The sequence below is a fragment of the Dermacentor silvarum genome, chromosome 6, assembly GCF_013339745.2.
Source record: "Dermacentor silvarum isolate Dsil-2018 chromosome 6, BIME_Dsil_1.4, whole genome shotgun sequence".
NCBI lineage: Eukaryota > Metazoa > Arthropoda > Arachnida > Ixodida > Ixodidae > Dermacentor > Dermacentor silvarum.
In genome coordinates, this window is record NC_051159.1 from 142,534,110 (window position 1) to 142,557,288 (window position 23,179).

General features: G+C 46.2%; 1 protein-coding gene across 1 annotated transcript in view; it reads right to left on the bottom strand.

Moving 5' to 3' along the window:
- The window catches only part of LOC119456930 (uncharacterized), a 34,496-nt gene extending 12,560 nt beyond the window's left edge, over positions 1–21,936 (bottom strand). Inside the window, exons 1-8 of the mRNA XM_037718748.2 lie at positions 21,921–21,936; positions 21,796–21,837; positions 20,147–20,179; positions 17,318–17,409; positions 17,013–17,036; positions 6,518–6,691; positions 3,024–3,202; positions 2,347–2,553 (exon numbers count right to left, since the gene is read on the bottom strand). Coding sequence (XP_037574676.2) covers positions 2,347–2,553; positions 3,024–3,202; positions 6,518–6,587 — 456 coding nt within the window. The 5' untranslated portion in view covers positions 6,588–6,691; positions 17,013–17,036; positions 17,318–17,409; ... (1 more) ...; positions 21,796–21,837; positions 21,921–21,936. The remainder of the gene's footprint in view (positions 1–2,346; positions 2,554–3,023; positions 3,203–6,517; positions 6,692–17,012; positions 17,037–17,317; positions 17,410–20,146; positions 20,180–21,795; positions 21,838–21,920) is intronic.
- Positions 21,937–23,179: the final 1,243 nt, after the last annotated feature.

Here is a 23,179-nt window from a genome sequence, read left to right on the forward strand (position 1 = left end):
CAGCAGCATCAGCAGCAGCAGCAGCAGCAGCAGCAGCAGCAGCAGCAGCAGCAGCCTATTTTATGTCCACTGCAGGACGAAGGCCTCTCCCTGCGATCTCCAATTACCCCTGTCTTGCGCTAGCGTATTCCAACTTGCGCCCGCAAGTTTCCTAACTTCATCATCCCATCTGGTTTCCTGCCGACCTCGACTGCACTTCCGTTCTCTTGGCATCCATTCTCTAACCCTAATGGTCCACCGGTTATCCATCCTACGTATTACATGGCCTGCCCAGCTCCATTTCTTCCGCTTAATGTCAACTAGAATATCGGCTATCCCCGTTTGTTCTCAGATCCACACCGCTTGCGTCCTGTTTCTTAACCTTAGTCCTAAGATTTTTCGTTCCATCGCTCTTTGTGCGGTTCTTAACTTGTTCTCGAGCTTCTTTATTAACCTCCAAGTTTCTGCCCCATGTGTTAGCACCGGTAATGCAATGATTGTACACTTTTCTTTTCAACGACAGTGGTAAGCTCGCAGTTAGGATTTGGCCATGCCTGCCGTATGCACTCCAACCCAATTTTATTCTTCTGTAAATTTCTTTCTCGTGATCAGGGTCCCCTGTGAGTAATTGACCTAGATAAACGTGGCGTGGAGCAGAGGTAGAACATCCGACTACAAATCAATTCGCAAGTTTTTAAACGTCCGAATAAGTCCCATGCGATGTGGCGCTCACATGTCTCAGTGTAGTTCTTTCGCATTGCCCGGCAGAATACTGGCATCTGTGCTGAGGATTGCCTCCGTAGAATAGGCCTGGTTTGTCGAGCGGTGTCGTCGGTGAGGGCGAGGTTGTCCCCGTAGCATAGGATGGGGCCGTTGTGCTCGGACCAAGCCTTTGATGGCGATCACGGTGCACAGCCACGGGGCGTGGAGGATCAAGCCCAACTGGTGCAGAGCCACTGGTGTCCTCCTCCTACTCAACTCTTCGACCTCGACGCCATTCGTTCACCGCCTTCTTCGCCCAGTCTTCTATCAGACTCCTTCCTTCTTCTGTTCTAGCGGTGTTCTGCCATTTCCCACCACGATCGTTCCTTCCAGGCCACGTCAGCCTTCTTCCTCTTGCTTCTTCTCTTTCTTCTTTTTCTTCTTCCGCTTCAGCTCGTGACAACATTTAATTTGCTTTAAATCACGCGTGCGACACCACTGCCACCGGATATGTTGCATCGGTCTGTCTCTTCTGACCGTGCTTAAGAAAGAAAGCGTGTCACGTGCCAAAGTTCTTTTTCCTCGTCCTACAAATCCTGCTATAAACCAACAAACGACGTTTGCTGCCTCATTCAGTGTTGGCCGAAGACATATAGCCACAAACATCGTACTCAACACCAAAACTCAGCAAGAGAAAAAAAAATGTTTTCTGGTAGGTTGCTTGTAGGCAACACTAGTCAATAGAGGATTAGGGCGGAAACTCTATGCGATATGTCCAAACAAAAGAGGCGCGCAAATTTGAGCGTGGTGCAAGGTATAGATACGATCAGTTGCCGTCTAGGAAGACCGCCCGAACACTCATTGTGAATTATATTAAAAAGAAATCAAACCATGTAAACTGCAGCATTGCTCAAATTCGACATCTGTAAACGGTTAACCAACTTGTTCTCACATAAACGAACTAGCTACGATGCTTCAGTGGCTAAGGCATCATGTGGTTATGCACAAGCTCTGATGTTCAATAGATGATCACAGTGGCAGCTGTATTGTGGTTTGCTTAGCCGTCCCAGTTTTCAGATGTCTATACGAGTTCAGTGCGCGTAAAACAAAGGTCCTGTATTGTCGTCGCTGAAAACCTAGCTCTAAGTCGTAGTGTATATGACAGGGGCAATAATAATAAATCGGTAACGGGTAGAACATTCAGTTGCAGTAAACCTGAGATTGATGTGTGCGTGGGTGTTCGCGAATGCTTTCAACGTTTTTAGTGCAACGTTTTTAGCTAGCGGAGCTTCTTAATTTTCCTGCTAAATTGCCCAATCTCACTAACTTTAATAAATGTGTTCATAGCTTGAATAATTATCGACTTATAAATTAGTCTCTGTGAATTCGTTGCGACTTGGGTGTATTGATAAGATATTGCACTGCAGGTGCGCTAACAGCGCAATAAAGTACGGACCGAGAAAGATAAAATACATGCTCTTAAGTGGGTCGATTCGATAACGTTCGAGTGTCTGTTGTGCTTCTTGCATGCGTTCCCTGATGCGACTTATGATGCGACACTGATGCGATCATTAAGTTTTACACAATATACCGCTACGCAACCGCAGTATAAGGGTATAGAAGATGGCGGGCACATCGAAATGAGGAATAGACAAGAAGAAATGCCTGGAACGCAGGTGCCAGGGTATTGGCCTTTGTGCCTAGGTGGCGCGGGAAGTTGAGGACACCCATGGCTGTCACGTTCATCGTCTGCACGAAGCCAGCAAGCTGGGTGGCCATGCTGGGGAGGGAGTCAAGCGTGCTGCCATGTTGCCCGATTCCGACGGCTGAGAAGCTGAGACCCAGCCCTACGTCCCTATTAACCTTGGCGCCCTGCACATATGAGGCAAAATGTCCTCCATTCTTAACCTCTCGAAACCCAGTGTACATTATAATACACAGTTCTTTTAACACTTTCAATTCTGAAGCGATTACGTACAAAATCAGCCCGGATAAAACGCCAGACGCACGCACAACAGTATGGAATTGATTTAAACATGTTCTTGCCGTCAGCTTTACAGAAAAGTGATGTTTTGATCAAGACCACTGGGTCGTCACGGATGACGAAAAGCAACTGCGAGGTGGGTTTCGGATACAGTGAGATGGCATGAAAGTCCAAGGTGCAGCAACAACATGCCAAGTCTCAACACGATATCACATCATCTCTCACTTTTAGGTAACAAAGTCACTTTCTTTACCATAACAAACATCAGGGGACCGTTACCTAATTTGTCCGCGTTGTGGCAAGTATGAGAAGCGGTGACACGACGACAAAAGCAAATATTCAGGCACACTGCACTGACCGCTTGGAAAACGTTCCAGGAGACTTTTCCGAGCAGGGGAACGAATTCTCCTCCTTGTGCCACAAGGTCGGGATAGACGATGTAGTCGCAGAAATTCTTCCTGAAGAGTTCTGCGGACGCAAGACCATCGCCTACGACGCAGAACATCATGCCACTCCGACGGGTAGCCACGGTTGGTGCTGCGTGAGGAGTGGTACTTGTCGGTATAGTTCTGTTTCACTAGCGGTGTTACGCGCTGTGACTAGCAATAGACGTTCTCGTGATGTCAAACATTATAGCGAGTTCGCTTTACTTGTTTTAAAACAATGTCGCCATTCGATTGCCTGAAAAGAGAGCAGTTATGTTTTCATTGCATTAGAGAGCCTTCTTAACAAGAATCCGCTGCAATATGGAGGGCGTGAAAGATGTCCATGAATATAGTGTTCAAGTTTTATGAAAACTAATTGTGTCGTGTGCACAGGTAGTTGCTCGAGATTTAAGCATATAGGTCGTGCGCAATCAACTGAACTCTTCTTGCTCATTCTTGCTACACTAAGTTTACGCACTTACGTACACATTCTAGCACACGTGCTTATGTGCTTAGGCCCACACATGCGGCGACGGACATAACACATAGGCAGGTAGTCCTTCGAAACTAAGTTTTCACCTTCTGTGATGTCAATGGCCGCTGAACTTTCTGTTCATTGAGCGGTTAATTGAAATTCGCTCAACTCAAAAACGAAAGTGAAACGTGTCTTCACAGAAGTAGTGTAATGTTTATTGCACATTGATAAATATTGTCTATTGGTGTTTTGTGGCTAAAGCGCCCTTAGGCGTTGATGCACCCACGCTGACGCCTGGTGGCACGTCTCCTCCATCACGACTACCAACGTCGATGACCATGAGCAACCGTCGTGCATATGGAAGCTGCACTACGCTGCACACGCTAGCACAACGCGAAAGACGAAGCACGTAACTGACACACTAATACAACGCGCAAGACAAAGCACGTAACTGAATCGTCACCGAGTCAAATCAGCGCGTACAGCGCGTCGTAATTGCAGCCTCCGCGATCAACTTCAGAAACATTTTCAGAGCTAATTGCGGAGGCCACGCTCCGCTGTGCTGAGTACGGTGAACGCCACCTAGTAGTGCTTCTGCGAGAACGCGTTGGTAGTGCTTCTTGATGCCAGCGTCCCTTCGAATGCTGGCATCGAGGCGTCGTAGTGCTGAGACCACCGAAGATTGCTTTCTAGTTTTTTGCGCGAAAAAACGCCGTTACGTCACGTCCGTTAGTTTGCTGGGCAAGGTGGACATTACTCGTATACAAATGTTGCCACATGTAGAGCTGTGACATTAAAGTCGTGATTACAAAAGCCGTCAGAAAAAGCACCAATTTTAAATGCCCACGCGCAATGTTGCCCATGAGATGTATTTTCGTCCCGCGTGTTGATTTCTCCTAATAGCCTTATTAATGTATGATGCGTGGCAAAAAAAAAAAGGAAAGAAGTTTGTAACGCCAATGCGTGTCTGGTGCTTATCGCAGGACTGCGACTGAGCGGACTTCCTTAAGAAACGGATCCATTTTAATTCCGCAATTGCAGCCTATGTCATAACAGATGTAGGGAATGACATAGTGCAATTCGTCGCGCAGGGTACACGAGCATCTTCACGGAATAAACTACCTGGAGTGGCGCAATTGCGAGATCAGCAATGTGACTAACTTAAAAATGTGTTTATAGTATTATAACACCGCAACACGCCATAACTATTTTTTTTTGGGGGGGGGGGGGGCGGTCTGCTGCTAAGGCACCGAAGAGCCGGTGGCCCTTCATCATTATGTTTGGGGAGGTGCGAAGGAATTCAAGCTCAGTAAACCCCGCAGCTAAAGCTTTGAGACTGATAACGGCCAGCCACAGCATAATCGCTACGTTGGCTGACGACATTAATCAGTAGTAATTAGAATGTAATTTACTATCAGATACACTAAATATATTTATGCTGACAATGAACACGCTTTTAATAAACTCTGAATTGGGTGACTAAGTTGCCTCAATTTCTTGGCAGGCTTCTTTGAGATCAGGTAAAGAACGCAAATATTTAGGCCACCGATACATTCATTCAGCACCGCGAGGCGAAGGAAACTGCCTGACACAATCGGTTGAGCTGAACGCGCTAATTGTGCGACCAAAAGAATACCGAATCGCGAAGCAAATCAAATCTGATGCAAATCACAGCCCTAGCCCCGATATGATTATATTGATAACGTCTTCATTACAGAACTGTTTATTCTGTTGCCCCTTGCGTAAAAAGAACCTCTTACTCGGCCAATTTCATAATGTTTTCACGCCATTTAATCAGTTACCGCCCTGAAGTACACTCAACAGGCACGTTTGAATGAAATGATGGCGCAGTGGTTGACTACGGATTAAATTACGCCCTGGGAGGTTCTTTAACGTACACATAAATGTCAGTACGCGAGCCTTGAATTTCGCCCGCACCTAAATGCTGTCGCGGCCACTAGGCATCGATTTCGTGACATCGTGCTCCCCACCAATACGTCATAATTATTGAGCCACCTTGACGGTATCCTAATTATAATTATAGTTCGTTTGTACGTATGTTTTATCCAGGATTTCATTCGCCTGTGAACTGCGCTATTATTCTGGACTATATAAGAAATGCCGCAGTTTCGCCCGAAAAGCGAAGCATCAATTCCGATAGGAAATTAGTAGAGAGTTATGCGGAGTAGGGATTGTAGTTTTATCGGTTCCATAAACTTCGACACATTCGTTTACTAGCCGAAATAACAAGCATGGTGTCAGCGCCAACAAGCAAACATGAATAGATCACACTCGATGACCGCAGACAACCACTGTCACAACGCAGGCGTGAGCAAGCGCGCCCGTAGCAGCGAGCGAAAATTCGTGCTGTCTATCGGTTCAACTTAAAAACTGAGCGGCGAAAGCACAGCGCATACAAAGGTAAGAGCCGTGTGGAGATCGCTTTCAAGATAGGGTGCGCGCGACAGCTCGCAGCGGCGCAAGGTATAAGGATGCAGTTGCTGGAAGAGTAGAAGCCGCAGCTCCTCCCTCCCGCGCTGCCTTCCCGCTTTCCTCCTTTCCGCGTGGGAGATTCAGTCGTCAGTTCCCCTTGCGCCCGGTTGCAAGATACGCATTTGGTGCCGCAGCTAAACGTCGCCTGCCCTCACTCCGTCCCTCCCATCCCCCTACGGGCTTTGGCACGACAGAAGTCGCGTTTGCTCTCCGCCGTGCGTTCGCTCTCCGTGAAAGCGCGCGTCCTTCGCGCGCTTTCACTCGCACATACAACATACGGCGCGCGGCGGCAATTTTAACGCCGTTGGACTTTATAAGGAACCTCACGGCGACGACGACAAAATGCGCTTGGAGTGTCCATATAATTGCTATCACAATAATTTCATCTACCTATTACGTACGCCATGCAAACCACAAATTCTTAGAATGACAAGAAATATGTAAATGTAGCGAACTCACGTGAAATGGGGAGGGCCACAGAAGTCTGTGAATCTTGTGCGGGTACTGGTATCCTGACCTCAGGCGCCATTGGCTCTACATAAGGTTCCTTGACAGTTCTTCCACGGCCCGTCTTGTGGGCTGTGATTTTCGCCCCCAGATCAGTGCCGGGGCGCGCTTCAGCTTCTCCTAGAACTGCCCTCCACAAAGGTTACGAAAAAATAAAAGTTGTAATTACATGCGGGATGTAATGTATATTAGAAAGAGCTATTATTAAGCAATATATTCACAAATGTTCACAAGTGTTCTCTTAACACTTTTGTTTTAGGCCTAAACAGCAAAACTTAATTTTACGTACCAATGGCAGGCCTTTCATATGTGCCTCATAAACTTGAATAGAAGACAGTTTTGAGGTAAAGCGTTCTTTGCCTTTCCGCCCACTTGCGAAAGCTGCTTGTCCTGCCGATCAAACACGAGCCCTTTACTCACAACAACCTACCAGAGACAAGCATTAAAAAAGTCGGCAGCATAGATGCGAAAAAGGAGTCGGCAACAGAAGCAGTCGAGAATGCGATCAATGCGAGCATTGATCGTAAAGTATAGATGGAGGCCCGAAAGAAGCGCGCTGGCTTGGACGACCGAGAAGTTGACCATCTTGTACGCCATGTCTAGTTTGCAGAGCGGTCTGGTAACATTTCTTTTGTTAGCGAAAAAAAACTTTTAGAACAATTGATATTGACAACCAGATACAAGCACCTAACACCGCCAGATAATGTTACAAAATGTTTCGCACGTGACTGAAAGCATTAGATGACGGCGCCGTCATTTAAGTAAATATCAAATATAACGCCTCCTTGTCGTCATCGTGGAATATAGTTGCCGCTATATTGGGGCCCCAGAAATTACGCGTTCAGCGTAATTTCAGGCCGTATTTTGTAACTATTCTTCCCGTTTTCCATTTTTCTTGCCTATCATCATTTGTTCGCATGAAAACACAGTCCCGCTATAGCGAGAATGGCCACTGGGCGGCACGGATTATGAAAAAGTTGTCGCAGTTTCACCCGAAACGCGAAACATCAATTGCGATAGCAAATTTGTAGAGAGCTATACGGAGTAATGATAGTAGCTTTATCAGCTGTATAAACTTGGACATGCAGCAGCACCGGCAACACGCAGAACTGTTGTCGACGCCGTCGGCGTTTTGCCCGCGTTCGCACAAAAAGCGTGCGGCGTTGGTGACTGTTGCCTCTGGAGGCGGCTCAGACGTTTTCGACGACATCAGAACGGGACACTCGTCGAGCAGCGTCGGAAGTCTTTACCACCTTCTTATATAAATAGGCACTTGGTGCCGCAGCTAAACGTCACCTCCCTTCCCTCCCCCCCTCCCCGCGCGTCGGAAGAAGGCGCGTTTGCTCTACATATAGGGTGATTGTAAAGGAGGAAAGAGACGCCTACTTCTGCACCCCTTAAGGGAGCACGGCGCAGAACGCGCGTTTTTTCTCCGCCGTGCGTTCACTCCCCGTGAAAGCGCGCGTCCTTCACGCCCTTTGACTCGCACATACAGCGTTCGGCGCGCGGCGACGATTTCATCTCCATTGACGTCATACGGAAATTCACGGCGACGGCGACGACGACACCGACGCCGACGCCGACGGCAGAAATCTGCTTTGGAGTGTCCATATAATTGCTATCGCAATAGAAATGAATAGAATCGAAAGGAAAGAAATTACGGTAGAAACTCCTCCCTGGTGAATTGTCATATAGTGCGTAGCATTCTTTGTAATCGTTACTTATGAAGCCTACACTATACACTTCAAACCAAGACTGCCGTATTTTATGAGCGAAGCTATCCGAAATAATATCATGCCCACTATGACGATCTTCCCAGTAAACTGGGAAGCACTATATGCCCCATTACCCGAAAATCCGTCAACGGGACCGAAAGATGGTACCAAAAATGGCCGACACCGCAAGGAGTAAAAATGCTCGGATTGACGTCAGATTTCTCAGTGAGGTTCCTGTGAACAAAGTAAATTAATGCCTTTGAAAAGAAAATTTCGTAAATTTCGGTCTATGTGGAAATCGAATACCGGCCTCCGGGGTGCGAGACGCGAACGCTTCCCCGACGCCACGGCGGCTCCACGGTTCTGATTACAGTGGCGAGAATAGTGTACAGTGCGCTGCTGAAAGCTGTCACGCGCACCGTATCTTGAAAGCGATCTCCACACGGCTCTGACCTTTGTATGCGCTGTGCTTGCTCCACTCAGTTTCCGTTGAAGCGATAGACCGCACGAACATTCGGTCGCTGCTCCTGGCGCACTTGCTCACGCCATCGTTTTGACAGTGCCTGTCTGCGGTCATCAAGTGTGATCTATTCATGTTTGTTAGTGCGCGCTGACACCATGCTTGTTGATTCAGTTAGTAAACGAATGTATGAAGCTACTATAATTACTCCGCATACTCTACTGGTAAATTTGCTATTGCAATTGATAGTTTGCTATAAAGGACACAGTTTGCTGTCGCAAACTCTGCCTTCTTTAACACGATAGCGTTGATGGCCTAGTGTTGTTGATTGTTGATTCAGTTACAGTGTTGTTTTGTACTACAGTGTAAGTGGAACAGTGTGTACAGTGTACTTTTGACTGCACAGGTTAAAATGAAACTACCCGCGTCACCAAATTCAGGCAAACGTCGACAAGCAAAACAACACAACATGTGAGGGGGGCGTATTGTAACTGTCTTCTTTAACACGATAGCGTTGATGGCCTAGTGTTGTTGATTGTTGATTCAGTTACAGTGTTGTTGTGTACTACAGTGTAAGTGGAACAGTGTGTACAGTGTACTTTTGACTGCACAGGTTAAAATGAAACTACCCGCGTCACCAAATTCAGGCAAACGTCGACAAGCAAAACAACACAACATGTGAGGGGGGCGTATTGTAACAGGTGAACTTTAGGAGCACGCCTTTCTGCTCACTTCAAAAGCTGCATTACGTTGCAAGTGATGGCGCAGCAACTGCATTACATTGCAACTGACGGCGCAGCCAATGCAGACTTTTATCGAAACATGTGGCGAACGGTTTTACAGCGAAAGCTGTATCTGGCTAGGCGAAACGAAAAACCGTTCGCCACATGTTTCGATAAGAGCTGTATATTCAAATGCCCCGCCATTCGACTTGATCGGCGTTCCGAGCTTTCAGCATGGAAAGTGATGCAGGAAAAGATCAGCCGTACGGGTGTCGAAATGGCATCGCTGCACAGAACATACTTTTTTTGGAGGCCGACAAACGCTTTGGGCATAGATTGCGTAGAGTGATCGTCCTTTCGTCGGATGCCAAGCCCGTCGGCTAGCGCTGTCGCACGGAAACAACTAAAGTAAACAAGTATCTGACTGCCGCAACTCAGTACTTTTGACTGCACAGGTTAAAATGAAACTACCCGCGTCACCAAATTCAGGCAAACGTCGACAAGCAAAACAACACAACATGTGAGGGGGGCGTATTGTAACAGGTGAACTTTAGGAGCACGCCTTTCTGCCCACTTCAAAAGCTGCATTACGTTGCAAGTGATGGTGCAGCAACTGCATTACATTGCAACTGACGGCGCAGCCAATGCAGACTTTTATCGAAACATGTGGCGAACGGTTTTACAGCGAAAGCTGTATCTGGCTAGGCGAAACGAAAAACCGTTCGCCACATGTTTCGATAAAGGTTTCCATTGGCTGCGCCGTCATTACGTCGTTCTCTACGTCGCACTCAAGCGCGCGCGCCATGGCAGCGCCGTTAGTGACGTCGTTCTCAGCGTCATACCCAAGCACGCGCGCCAAGTGCCACTCGAGAAACTCCCGCCAAAAGCGGGCGTTGGGACGGCGAACGCGTTCCCGCCGTTGCCACGTTGACGCTGCTTTGGCTGCAACGCCACCTCCTCGGCTCGCCGTTGTCGCATGCGTTCGGTTTCTCGAGTTAGCTCGGCGTCGTGGTTAGTAGCACCCGCCCGCCATTGGCGCTTGCGTTTCACTAGAAACACAAACATGTAACCAATAATTGAGAAACGCTTCAATACAGCGTCGGGATTAACCCACTGCTAAACACCGGGGCGGCACGTTTCAGCTTTGCTGGTTAACCATCTGTAGGGACTGCTTGGACTGTGTTTTTTTTTTTTTTTCGTTTCGCCTAGCCATATACAGCTTTCGCTGTAAAAATTCGGCTGTGTCACTTAAGGCTGCTTACGTGTGAGAATGTGAAAACAATATAGTTCCTTGGGTGCGATGTTTCTTTCCGCACGTTCCTTGTCCGCGCAAGCTCTCACCTGCGTTCCAAGTGCACCTGGGTAAGGCCAAATGAAAACGCGCCAAGCGTCTCAACGCACTCGCTTGCCCGTGAAGAGTTCATAACTTGAAGTACCGCTCAGCGGCGTTCAATTGTACAATAACGCTTTTATTGCGACAGCAATTATATGGACACTCCAAGCGCATTCCTGCCGTCACCGTCGTCGTCGCCGTCATCTTAGCCGTGAGGTTTGCCTGAATTTGGTGACGCGGGTAGTTTCATTTTAACCTGTGCAGTCAAAAGTACTGAGTTGCGGCAGTCAGATACTTGTTTACTTTAGTGGTTTCCGTGCGACAGCGCTAGCCGACGGGCTTGGCATCCGACGAAAGGACGATCACTCTACGCAATCTATGCCCAAAGCGTTTGTCGGCCTCCAAAATAATACGGAGTAATGATATTAGCTTTATCAGCTGTATAAACTTGGACATGCAGCAGCATCGGCAACACGCAGAACTGGTGTCGACGCCATCGGCGTTTTGCCCGCGTTCGCTCAAAATGCGTGCAGCGTTGGTGACTGTTGCCGGAGCCTCTGATATAAATAGGCACTGCGTGCCGCAGCTAAACGTCGCCTCCCTTCCCTCCCCCTCCCCCACGGCCTCTCGCTCGTCGGAAGAAGGCGCGTTTGCTCTACATACATGGTGATTGTGAAGGAGAACAGAGACGCCTACTTCTGCAGCCCTTAAGCGAGCACGGCGCAGAACGCGCGTTTGTTCTCCGCCGTGCGTTCACTCCGCGTGAAAGACGCGCCCCTCGCGCCCTTTCACTCGCACATGCAGCGTTCGGCGCGCGGCGACGATTTCTTCTCCAAATGACGTCATACGGAACCTCACGGCGACGGCGACGGCGACGCCGACGGCAGAAATCTGCTTTTGAGTGTCCATATAATTGCTATCGCAATAAAAAGTATGTTCTGTGCAGCGATGCCATTTCGACACCCGTACGGCTGATCTTTTCCTGCATCGCTTTCCATGCTGAAAGCTCGGAACGCCGATCAAGTCGAATGGCGGGGCATTTGAATATACAGCTCTTATCGAAACATGTGGCGAACGGTTTTTCGTTTCGCCTAGCCAGATACAGCTTTCGCTGTAAACCCGTACGGCTGATCTTTTCCTGCATCGCTTTCCATGCTGAAAGCTCGGAACGCCGATCAAGTCGAATGGCGGGGCATTTGAATATACAGCTCTTATCGAAACATGTGGCGAACGGTTTTACAGCGAAAGCTGTATCTGGCTAGGCGAAACGAAAAACCGTTCGCCACATGTTTCGATAAGAGCTGTATCGAAACATGCGTTCCAAGTGCACCTGGGTAAGGCCAAATGAAAACGCGCCAAGCGTCTCAACGCACTCGCTTGCCCGTGAAGAGTTCATAACTTGAAGTACCGCTCAGCGGCGTTCAATTGTACAATAACGCTTTTATTGCGACAGCAATTATATGGACACTCCAAGCGCATTCCTGCCGTCACCGTCGTCGTCGCCGTCATCTTAGCCGTGAGGTTCCGTATAAAGTCCAACGGCAATAAAATCGTCGCCATGCGCCGTATGCTGTATTTGCGAGTGAAAGTATTATGCCTAAGGGCAAGCTTTCGAAATAAAAAAAAAGTGCACGAGGGACGCGCGCTTTCATGGAGAGCGCACGCACGGCGGAGCGCAAACGCGATGTCTCCCGTCTTGTGAAACGCCGTGGGGGGATGGGAGGAAGGGAAAGGAGGCGACGTTTAGCTGCGACATTAAATGCGAATTGGCGCTGAGCCGTGCTCCCTCAAGGGCTGCAGAAGATAGCGCCAACCTTTCCCTTTCCCTCAAGAACCACTTATCATCATTAAATGCGTATGTTGCGAGCGGGCGCAAGGGAACTGTCAGAAAGGAGGAGAGCGGGAAGGCAGTTCCGGAAGGAGGGGGCGTAGCTTCTACTCGGCCACCAACTGCGTACTTTGCGCTGCTGAAAGCTGTCACGCGCACCGTATCTTGAAAGCGATCTCCACACGGACACTCCAATGGCGGGGCATTTGAATATACAGCTCTTATCGAAACATGTGGCGAACGGTTTTTCGTTTCGCCTAGCCAGATACAGCTTTCGCTGTATCTGAAACCAGCTTTCACGCCATCGTTTTGACAGTGCCTGTCTGCGGTCATCAAGTGTGATCTATTCATGTTTGTTAGTGCGCGCTGACACCATGCTTGTTGATTCAGTTAGTAAACGAATGTATGAAGCTACTATAATTACTCCGCATACTCTACTGGTAAATTTGCTATTGCAATTGATAGTTTGCTATAAAGGACACAGTTACAGTGTACTAGAATAGCTCTTCTAGTACACTGTAGTTCTGATTGACTAAAGGTGTGCCTATGGCTGACTAATGTGTGGGCTAGTGCGTGCGTTGTTGGGCACGTGATGGTGCAGCCAATGGGAGACGGTGGCGCCGCGTCATGCGTGTGCAAAATGAGTGCATAAAATAAAAATTTGTAGGACGCTTAAGCTTCGCCTTTAAGAGTGGAACGCGATAGCATTCAAAGATCCCTGACTGCTTCGCACGCTTCCCGGCAGCTGCAACCTATGTAAGCCTAATGTTTACCAGGAAATGCTAGCGGGGAACGCTATGCACGAAGGCGCGCTTTCTTGTAGAAACACGGACTTTTGCGAGGGCCGACCTTGTGTTATTGTTTCGCATTTTAATATTTCAGTCTGAGAAGATTTACACATAAAAGGCATGTGCTGTCGGTATTTTGTTCCATGACATTTGTTTGTGGGCTGTCCTTCTCAAAATTCTGAGGAATACCTTTGTCAAGAATGTAATAAAAATATGAGCAACTTCAGTGATAGAATAGTGTGGCAATATAACCCGCATATACGGCATGTCGTATAACAAGGCGTGGCATATACATATACCTAAATATACACGAGAATTGTCGCTCACGGAACGCCGGCGTCGGATACAGACGTCCGAAGATTTTATGCGACACTAGGCCATCAACGCTATCGTGTTAAAGAAGACAGAGTTTGCGACAGCAAACTGTGTCCTTTATAGCAAACTATCAATTGCAATAGCAAATTTACCAGTAGAGTATGCGGAGTAATTATAGTAGCTTCATACATTCGTTTACTAACTGAATCAACAAGCATGGTGTCAGCGCGCACTAACAAACATGAATAGATCACACTTGATGACCGCAGACAGGCACTGTCAAAACGATGGCGTGAGCAAGTGCGCCAGGAGCAGCGACCGAATGTTCGTGCGGTCTATCGCTTCAACGGAAACTGAGTGGAGCAAGCACAGCGCATACAAAGGTCAGAGCCGTGTGGAGATCGCTTTCAAGATACGGTGCGTGTGACAGCTTTCAGCAGCGCAAAGTACGCAGTTGGTGGCCGAGTAGAAGCTACGCCCCCTCCTTCCGGAACTGCCTTCCCGCTCTCCTCCTTTCTGACAGTTCCCTTGCGCCCGCTCGCAACATACGCATTTAATGTCGCAGCTAAACGTCGCCTCCTTTCCCTTCCTCCCATCCCCCCACGGCGTTTCACAAGACGGGAGACATCGCGTTTGCGCTCCGCCGTGCGTGCGCTCTCCATGAAAGCGCGCGTCCCTCGTGCACTTTCACTCGCAAATACAGCATACGGCGCATGGCGACGATTTTATTGCCGTTGGACTTTATACGGAACCTCACGGCTAAGATGACGGCGACGACGACGGTGACGGCAGGAATGCGCTTGGAGTGTCCATATAATTGCTGTCGCAATAAAAGCGTTATTGTACAATTGAACGCCGCTGAGCGGTACTTCAAGTTATGAACTCTTCACGGGCAAGCGAGTGCGTTGAGACGCTTGGCGCGTTTTCATTTGGCCTTACCCAGGTGCACTTGGAACGCAGGTGAGAGCTTGCGCGGACAAGGAACGTGCGGAAAGAAACATCGCACCCAAGGAACTATATTGTTTTCACATTCTCACACGTAAGCAGCCTTAAGTGACACAGCCGAATTTTTACAGCGAAAGCTGTATATGGCTAGGCGAAACGAAAAAAAAAAACACAGTCCAAGCAGTCCCTACAGATGGTTAACCAGCAAAGCTGAAACGTGCCGCCCCGGTGTTTAGCAGTGGGTTAATCCCGACGCTGTATTGAAGCGTTTCTCAATTATTGGTTACATGTTTGTGTTTCTAGTGAAACGCAAGCGCCAATGGCGGGCGGGTGCTACTAACCACGACGCCGAGCTAACTCGAGAAACCGAACGCATGCGACAACGGCGAGCCGAGGAGGTGGCGTTGCAGCCAAAGCAGCGTCAACGTGGCAACGGCGGGAACGCGTTCGCCGTCCCAACGCCCGCTTTTGGCGGGAGTTTCTCGAGTGGCACTTGGCGCGCGTGCTTGGGTACGACGCTGAGAACGACGTCACTAACGGCGCTGCCATGGCGCGCGCGCTTGAGTGCGACGTAGAGAACGACGTAATGACGGCGCAGCCAATGGAAACCTTTATCGAAACATGTGGCGAACGGTTTTTCGTTTCGCCTAGCCAGATACAGCTTTCGCTGTAAAACCGTTCGCCACATGTTTCGATAAAAGTCTGCATTGGCTGCGCCGTCAGTTGCAATGTAATGCAGTTGCTGCGCCATCACTTGCAACGTAATGCAGCTTTTGAAGTGGGCAGAAAGGCGTGCTCCTAAAGTTCACCTGTTACAATACGCCCCCCTCACATGTTGTGTTGTTTTGCTTGTCGACGTTTGCCTGAATTTGGTGACGCGGGTAGTTTCATTTTAACCTGTGCAGTCAAAAGTACTGAGTTGCGGCAGTCAGATACTTGTTTACTTTAGTTGTTTCCGTGCGACAGCGCTAGCCGACGGGCTTGGCATCCGACGAAAGGACGATCACTCTACGCAATCTATGCCCAAAGCGTTTGTCGGCCTCCAAAAAAAGTATGTTCTGTGCAGCGATGCGATTTCGACACCCGTACGGCTGATCTTTTCCTGCATCGCTTTCCACGCTGAAAGCTCGGAACGCCGATCAAGTCGAATGGCGGGGCATTTGAATATACAGCTCTAATGGCAGGCCTCCAATAACAAAATTTCGCGCCTATGATAGCAAAATGACGTCACTTCAGTTTTTAACGAATATACTTCACATTATTTTTTCTTCATCCCTCCTCACACAGATGGCGCTAAGCCCCATGAACCAGGGATGAGCCGCCATGTTTTGAACGTATGGGCTTCTATGGAAGCTTCGCTACCAGGTATATTTACCTTGTATATCTTTTTTACTACCAATCTTGTGTTTGGTAAATGAAATAAATGTTGCTGTAGTGCTTTTATCCAACGCGTCCTCTTCAGAAGCTTCTTCCTGTTGTTGCAGACGCACTTGTGTGGCTGCTTGCGTTATCTGCGCCTCTATTCAAGCCTCCATGTACCTGTGTACCTTTTGTCTTGTTTAGATTTACCATAGAATGCATTATTTGAGATCAAGAAGCTAAGCGAAGTATACCAAAAGCTGCAATTGGATTTTAACTCTTTCAAAGCAAGATCAGTGAGCAATTTTGCCTGTAATATTGTGGCATGTCATGACAGGTCACCAACAAATTACGCGTTCGAACGACATTATAAGTCGTTATTGAATCCGAATTGCAGAAACTGAGCTGTTTGGCCCTCGATCTTTAAGTTAAAAGGTTTAACGAACTCTTCTGTATCTTCCTTTTCGTTTTCACTTCATAAATTAATTAATGGTGTCGGTCATACGCGTACACGTTTTTACGAAATGTCTGATCTTGCCTAGTGGTATATAGGTGGCAACTTTCCCATTAACCCTACTTGCATGCCACAAACCTTTCATAATATGTCACCGTTCTTGACATCTACATCACTTGATGCACACGTTTTTTTTTTCTTTATTTCTGTCCTCAGTTATTTTTCCAAATCCTGTAAGTTCAGACGCCTGTTTTGTAAACCACCTTATTAAGAGTCTCTGGGGAGGCGAGGAAATATACTTAAGCGTGCAAATAACCAAGCACCATCACTTGTACATTTCCCACCAAAGAGAGCAGTGGCGCCACACCAACTCTCATTCGTCGCTAAAGGCCCCCTGCTAGAATTCATTAAGTTAAATATCTTAATCGCGTTGAAAGAAATTTAGACTCGGGAACATTGGCACATTACACCCAATCTCGTTCTCGCATCTACATGTGTTGCAAGAAGAACTAATAATTTTAGGCTCACCTTCCGTAGTGCTAGAGGGCTCCCCTGAAAAAGAGATTTAGAAAAAAAACGCATGTGGGAGAGACATTATTCCACTTATTTCTTCTTGGTTGGTAACGGAACTTTGACTTTGGCGAATTGCCACAATGTAATAATTATGTTTTTAGTATACCTCGAATGATAAGAAAAGCCATGCGTGGGACACAACGTAAAAGACGTGAACAAGGACTGGAAAGACATCCTTTAAAAGTGCTACGGCATTAGGAAAGCATACGCATAAACGGCAATTCGAGGGTGGCTGTGAACAAGTTTCTAAGTTTACGCACCTAGATAGAAGGCCAGCACGACTCCGACGGAAATGACCAACAAGAGGATGAAGAACGTGACCAGCAGCCCTAAACTTATGATGGTGCGATCGCTGTGAGAACAAAGTAATAGAGTAAGCCATCCACGAATCTGACTTATTTGCAACGTGGAAGATTTCAAAGTTCTAAAAGGGGCATTCACAAATAAAGCATTTTTGAAGTATTTTTAGCCTGCCGTCCCACGGCACCTGCGCATTCGTTTTGTGCAAATGTGTTTTAAGTTGGTGCTCACCGAAAACACCGTTCCTTTATGACAGTCATACGCTTGGTTATCGCGCTACGTTTGCACACGGTCCAACTTCGCACACTTTGATTCGTTCTCAACCACGGCATCTGTCCTTGTGGGGCACTACTAGAAAACATTAATTCAAGTCGTTAATGAAGCATCCAGGTTAAGCTCATTGAGTTAACAAGTTTGGAAGGCTAACTTTTCTTACGCACGAAAGAACAAACGCAACTTATGGTGGCGTGGGCTACGCTTTAGGAGCACCCATCTGTACGGCTTCCAATGAATGACGATGCAAAATGGCGTCGCATACATTGCAGTGTACTGTGGTTTCCATTCTATTGTGGAGATATCGAATGCATAAGCGCACTAAACGCGCAGAGATAGTGGATATTGCGCTCGGAATTGTCTGGCTTTTAATAATTCATGAAAAGTGTTTTACTTTTAAAGCGAATGTTGTTTATGTCTGTATAGGAACAAGCATTTGCAATGGCGCTCTAATTTATCTCTTTATAGAGTGCAAAGATGTATTAAATCAAGAAACATCAGTGCCGTTTGAACTGTGGTAATTAGGGGGAACGATTAGACATTCGTTTTCGCGTACTCCATGCAAACTTGAGAGGGATCACTGAAAACTGGCAACATCCTGAGCAACTTCATACTATTTTGAAGCCTTAGAAACATAAAACTTACGATTCTTGTTCTCCTGAAAGAAAAAAAGGCATGGTGCAAGGTTACCTAGGTGTATCAACAGGCATGCCTGTTTACCAGGTCTGAATCATTACCTGCTCGAAATAACCTAGCCTTCGCTGGAACGTTCGCATTAACTAGAAGCGACATTCACCTCTCGTCGCATTATCAAACTGATACGAGTCCCTGTAGTAATTCGATTGCTGTTCCAAAACTTAGATTATTCGAGACAGAGTGCTCCTAACTCTCACGAGCTTTTGAACTGCAAATGTGTTAAGGGAGCTCCCAGCAGCACCCGGCGACATAACTATTCTGTAGAATGCGGCTCCCAATCCTTTGACAAAGATTTGACAAAGCTAATTGCCAAACAAAATCATGGACCACAAAAGTCCCCATTCATCGTTTTAACGTGGAATGAAAACAATTGTTTACTTGAAATGTTTAATTATATCATCTCGAATGTGCATAGATACGTCATGCAAGTAGTTTTAATGCGTAAGCATTCTTTGGCGAGTACCCCAGCTTTGTCACGTGGAAATGCACGTGAAAAGTGTACTGCAAGGGCTCCATAGAAAATGCACAGGGAAACTTATACTAGGGGGGGGGGGGGGGGGGGGGGGCAACTTGAAATTTAGGAATTGGGTTGGACAATTTAAATTTGGGGGTGGGCCCACTTGTAGTTCGGGGGTGGGCCAACTTTATTTGGGGTGAGCCAACTTGAAATTTGGTGGTGGGCCAACTTGAATTTTGGGGTGGGCCAACCTAAATTAGGTGGTGGGTCAATTAAAATTTGGGGGTGGGTCAACCTAAACTTGGGGGTGGGTCAACCTCAATTGGGGATGGGTCAGCTTAAATTTAGGAGCAGCCAACTTGAATTTGGGGTTGGGCCAACATAAATTTGGGGGTGGGTCAGCTTATATTTGGAGGCGGGCAAACTTGAAATCTGGTGGTGGGCCAACATGAAATTTGGGGTGAGACAACTGAAATTTGGGAGTGGATCAACTTGAAAATTTTCTCTTTTATTGGGGGGGGGGGGGGGGTGTATGTGTTAACTTAAATCTGGGGGTAGGTATGCTTACATATACGTAGGCAACTCCAGTGGAGTTCTTGCATTATTTTTGAAATACAGCTGTGAACTTCGGTACCCAATATATCGTGCATATATTTAGTAGTATTCGGTGACATGCCATATTTGTTGTTTCATTGTGAAACTTACCTTGTTCAGTATTAGTGCCCTTTAGTTTCTTGTTGATAGCATCTTTTACTCATTCTTTTGCGAACTGCTTTTTAGAACTGTCAGTGCTGTTGTCAACAAAGTTGATGTTACCCAGAATAAGCTCAAAGTATGCAAGAAAAAATAGAGCATTAAGGTTTAAAACATGAAAACCCCATTATTCTCTATGTGGTATACATTTAACAAGGTAATTTTATAGCAGCATACTCTTATAGTCTTCAATGTAACCGGCTGTCTCGACCCTAATAATTTTAAAAGCCATGAGGGTTTTGGTGTTCTTGATATTTTTCGGAAGGACCCAAGCTATCATCGATAATATTAGTATTCACTGGAGAAATGTAAACCTATTTTAATACCATGAATAATATTACGTAATCAAAGACACGACACCTGCAGCATTGCAATTATATCTCCTGTATATTTTACTTCGATAAATGACAGCTTCGCGCAGTGCAAAAATGTTCCAAGCATTCAAACTCTCGTGGATATTGTCGCTCTTTAAGTAAAAAGCTCCAGTTAAGCTTACTTTAAAATGTTAACATGCAAAGCTTTGTAAAACATGTGTTAACAGCGTAGTTTTGAATTACCTCAAACGTCACGCGTGGGCGCTGGTATATATAGAAGCGAGAACAGCACTTACGACCGGCTTCGGAAGAAGTGGAGTATTGGTTGCCTTCTTGGGAAAAGAAAATAAAGCCAGAAAAAATATAGCAAGTCGAAGTACAGAATCAACTTTTTAAATTTTCTCTAAATTGTTGCACAATTCAATAAAAGTCCATTACCTGAGATATGCATACTGTGCAAACAGAACACCGGGCGGCAGGTCTCCACCGCTACTAATCTGGACCATTGAACGGCATGCTTCATTTGTGTTGATTTTGCCTATGTAACCATCTTGTTTTTAAATTCTGAGACCCTAATTTGTAAAAGAGCCAGTCAGTAGACTTGGGCTTGTTTCTTTTTGAAACACAACAAATTTCATTCAAATCTGTTCAGCTATTAAGTACATAAATAATTTCGGCATTTCAAGTCTATTTTCATTGGAAGCGTAACGTTAAAGCTGCGTCTTAACGTGTCTAGACCTCAAGTAGGCATGTGGAAAGTGTGGCAGATCAATTTTTTGCCAGAGTGTCCCATTTGATGGGAGGTACTTAAGGAGCATATTTATCGGCATGAAAAGACTCATTTACCTTAAAGGATTGGCTGGAGGAGGGGAGCGGGAACAAAGCTCTTCACTTCAGCTATGTTGAGGTATACAAAAATTATATGAAGTCGACGCTAAAGCGATAGCTGTCTAAATTGCCTCAAACTGGGTAGCAGGGAAGTGGAGCCCAGATTTTTCTATTTCAATCATGCGTATTTCAGTCTGCGTATTTACTGGTTTTCATGAATTCCTCTAGCAACTCTGCAGCTTCATTCAGCATCCACTTCCGAATTTGTCCTTGGCAGAACGCAGAAGGGCTCCCCTTTGATCCCTTCTGAAGGTATCAAGTTACATAAGCGTCGGTGACAACAGAAAACGGATAGAAGTCTCGTTAACGTTCGAGAAACTTCCGATACATATGCCGAGCGATAAGGTTTAACATTTGTTAGCCGGTGAAAAGCGGTCACCGGTGAAAGATAAACAAGTACACGTGTAAATATGAAAGAAACAATTTAGATTGCCCTTTTACTAGAGGTGAGGTGCGTGTAAGACTGCCCTGGAATCGCGCAAGAAATAAGAAGCCTGTACGCATTCTATTTTATAAAAAAATCATTTTGTTTTCGCTTGTTTTTTTTTCTGTAGGGGCTCTGTCAGTGTACTGACAGCGTTCTAATGTTTAATATTTCTCATACTTGCCGTGGCTCTATTGCGATGAAAAAGAAGGAAGCTAATGGTACAACTAAAGTTAAGACCACTAAACAAATGAGAGTAGTTGAAACTCCTGTTGCCCGCAAAGTTCTGTTCTCTCGCATCTACAGCCAACAATAAATGTTCACGAGCACATCATAATTCGCGACAAAACAAATTCTGTACTCAATCTGCAATTCAGGTAAGCGATGTGGTCGTCACCGAGTTTCATTTCGAGGAAGTCGTCATAAACTATCGGCTGGGAGCATTTTCATTTTTCTATTTGACATTTCTCTGGTACACTTTCTGAGTTAAGCCGCCACTCATCCTCAGAACTGGTACACGACTATTTCGCATGCTTGCACTACGGATGACACTATTCCCACCTTCTATGCAAACCACCTCGAAGTAACCATACATGTTTGTAAGACAATCAGAAAGGACGGTGTATAGCTTACCCGTGGCGAAAAATGACCCCGACTGTCCGTACGCTCCATAACCTAGAAAATCAAGCAAACGTGGAATATAATGGAAGTAGCCTTGCGTTCCTGCGAGCCAAATAACGAATGGTAGTGCAACTTGCCCGTGGAGAAGTCGGTTTGCGACTCTCCATACGCTCCATAGCCTGCAATATCAAACTGGCATTCAATTCAATTCATTTTCAACACCCACACGTACAAAACAATTGTCTCGTGGACATTTAACGAAAAGCCTCCTAAATTGTACGAAATTTGTGCCAGAATGTTTTTTTCTACAAGTTAGTAAAATATATCGTTTTCAACATTAAAATCCACCGGAGAAATCCCCCTTCTCGTATGGTATATACAAAGTCATCCTGCACCGTTATCATATAATTCAGTGATTGCACCTCACTAGCATGTGGGTATGCCGCTGGTTGCTCGTGCTGTTGGTAACCTACAGCAAGAAGCAGTTCATAGAACATAGCAGCTACAAAACACTTTATAGTTTCTGAATCATTCATCATGCATGATCGTGGGATTCAGCAAAGACCTCGAAGGCTTAAGCGTTTTCCGCAGCAGGCTTTCAACATCGCAAATCCAGAAATTATTCGAAAAACATCTCGTCCGTTACATAAGGCATGTCTGACTTACCGTAAGCTGGAGACAAATAAAAACATAAGAAACGGCAGTTAGAATGTATCCTGTTTCCTAACCAAAAGGTGTCAAGTTGCAACACGACTCAAAAGTACTGCGCTAACTGTTTCATCGAAAGAGACAAATTTCCATAGAAAAATAGCTGCGCTAGGGCCGGCCCACTTGTTGGTCAACACTGCGTAAGGAATATTCAGGGACTCAATCTCAAATTTGTAGTTAACAAAGATGGTCACATTATTCATCATAACTGCGGCACTCTGTGTCAGATTTTAAGGCTGGCTAATTTCTTTAAATCGGTGTATCGCGTTTATACTCTGAGCAAGGCCTATTTCCAATTAGCGTTGCTCGCAACACAAGTTTGAACTGCCCAACGTCTACCGGTATATTGTTAACATAAATCTGACAGATCAGAACCTGATCATTTACAACACCAACGAACGCAAACGTCACGAATGGAAGCTTGGCGACAGCAAATAACAAAATATACTTTCGAATGTAAATTTCACACTTTCTTTGTAAATGAACGCATCATGCTCGCTCGGTACAATACGCACAAATATTATGTTCAGCACAGAAAACAACAGTGAGAACACAAACAACTGGGAAAAAATTCATCGTTACTGAGGTCAAAATAAAGGCAGTGGCTATTCTCCCGGCAGCCGGGAGAACTTCTGCAACGAATTTCTGCCGGCACTCACCTCCTATTGGCTCTTGGAAGGTTAGGGTA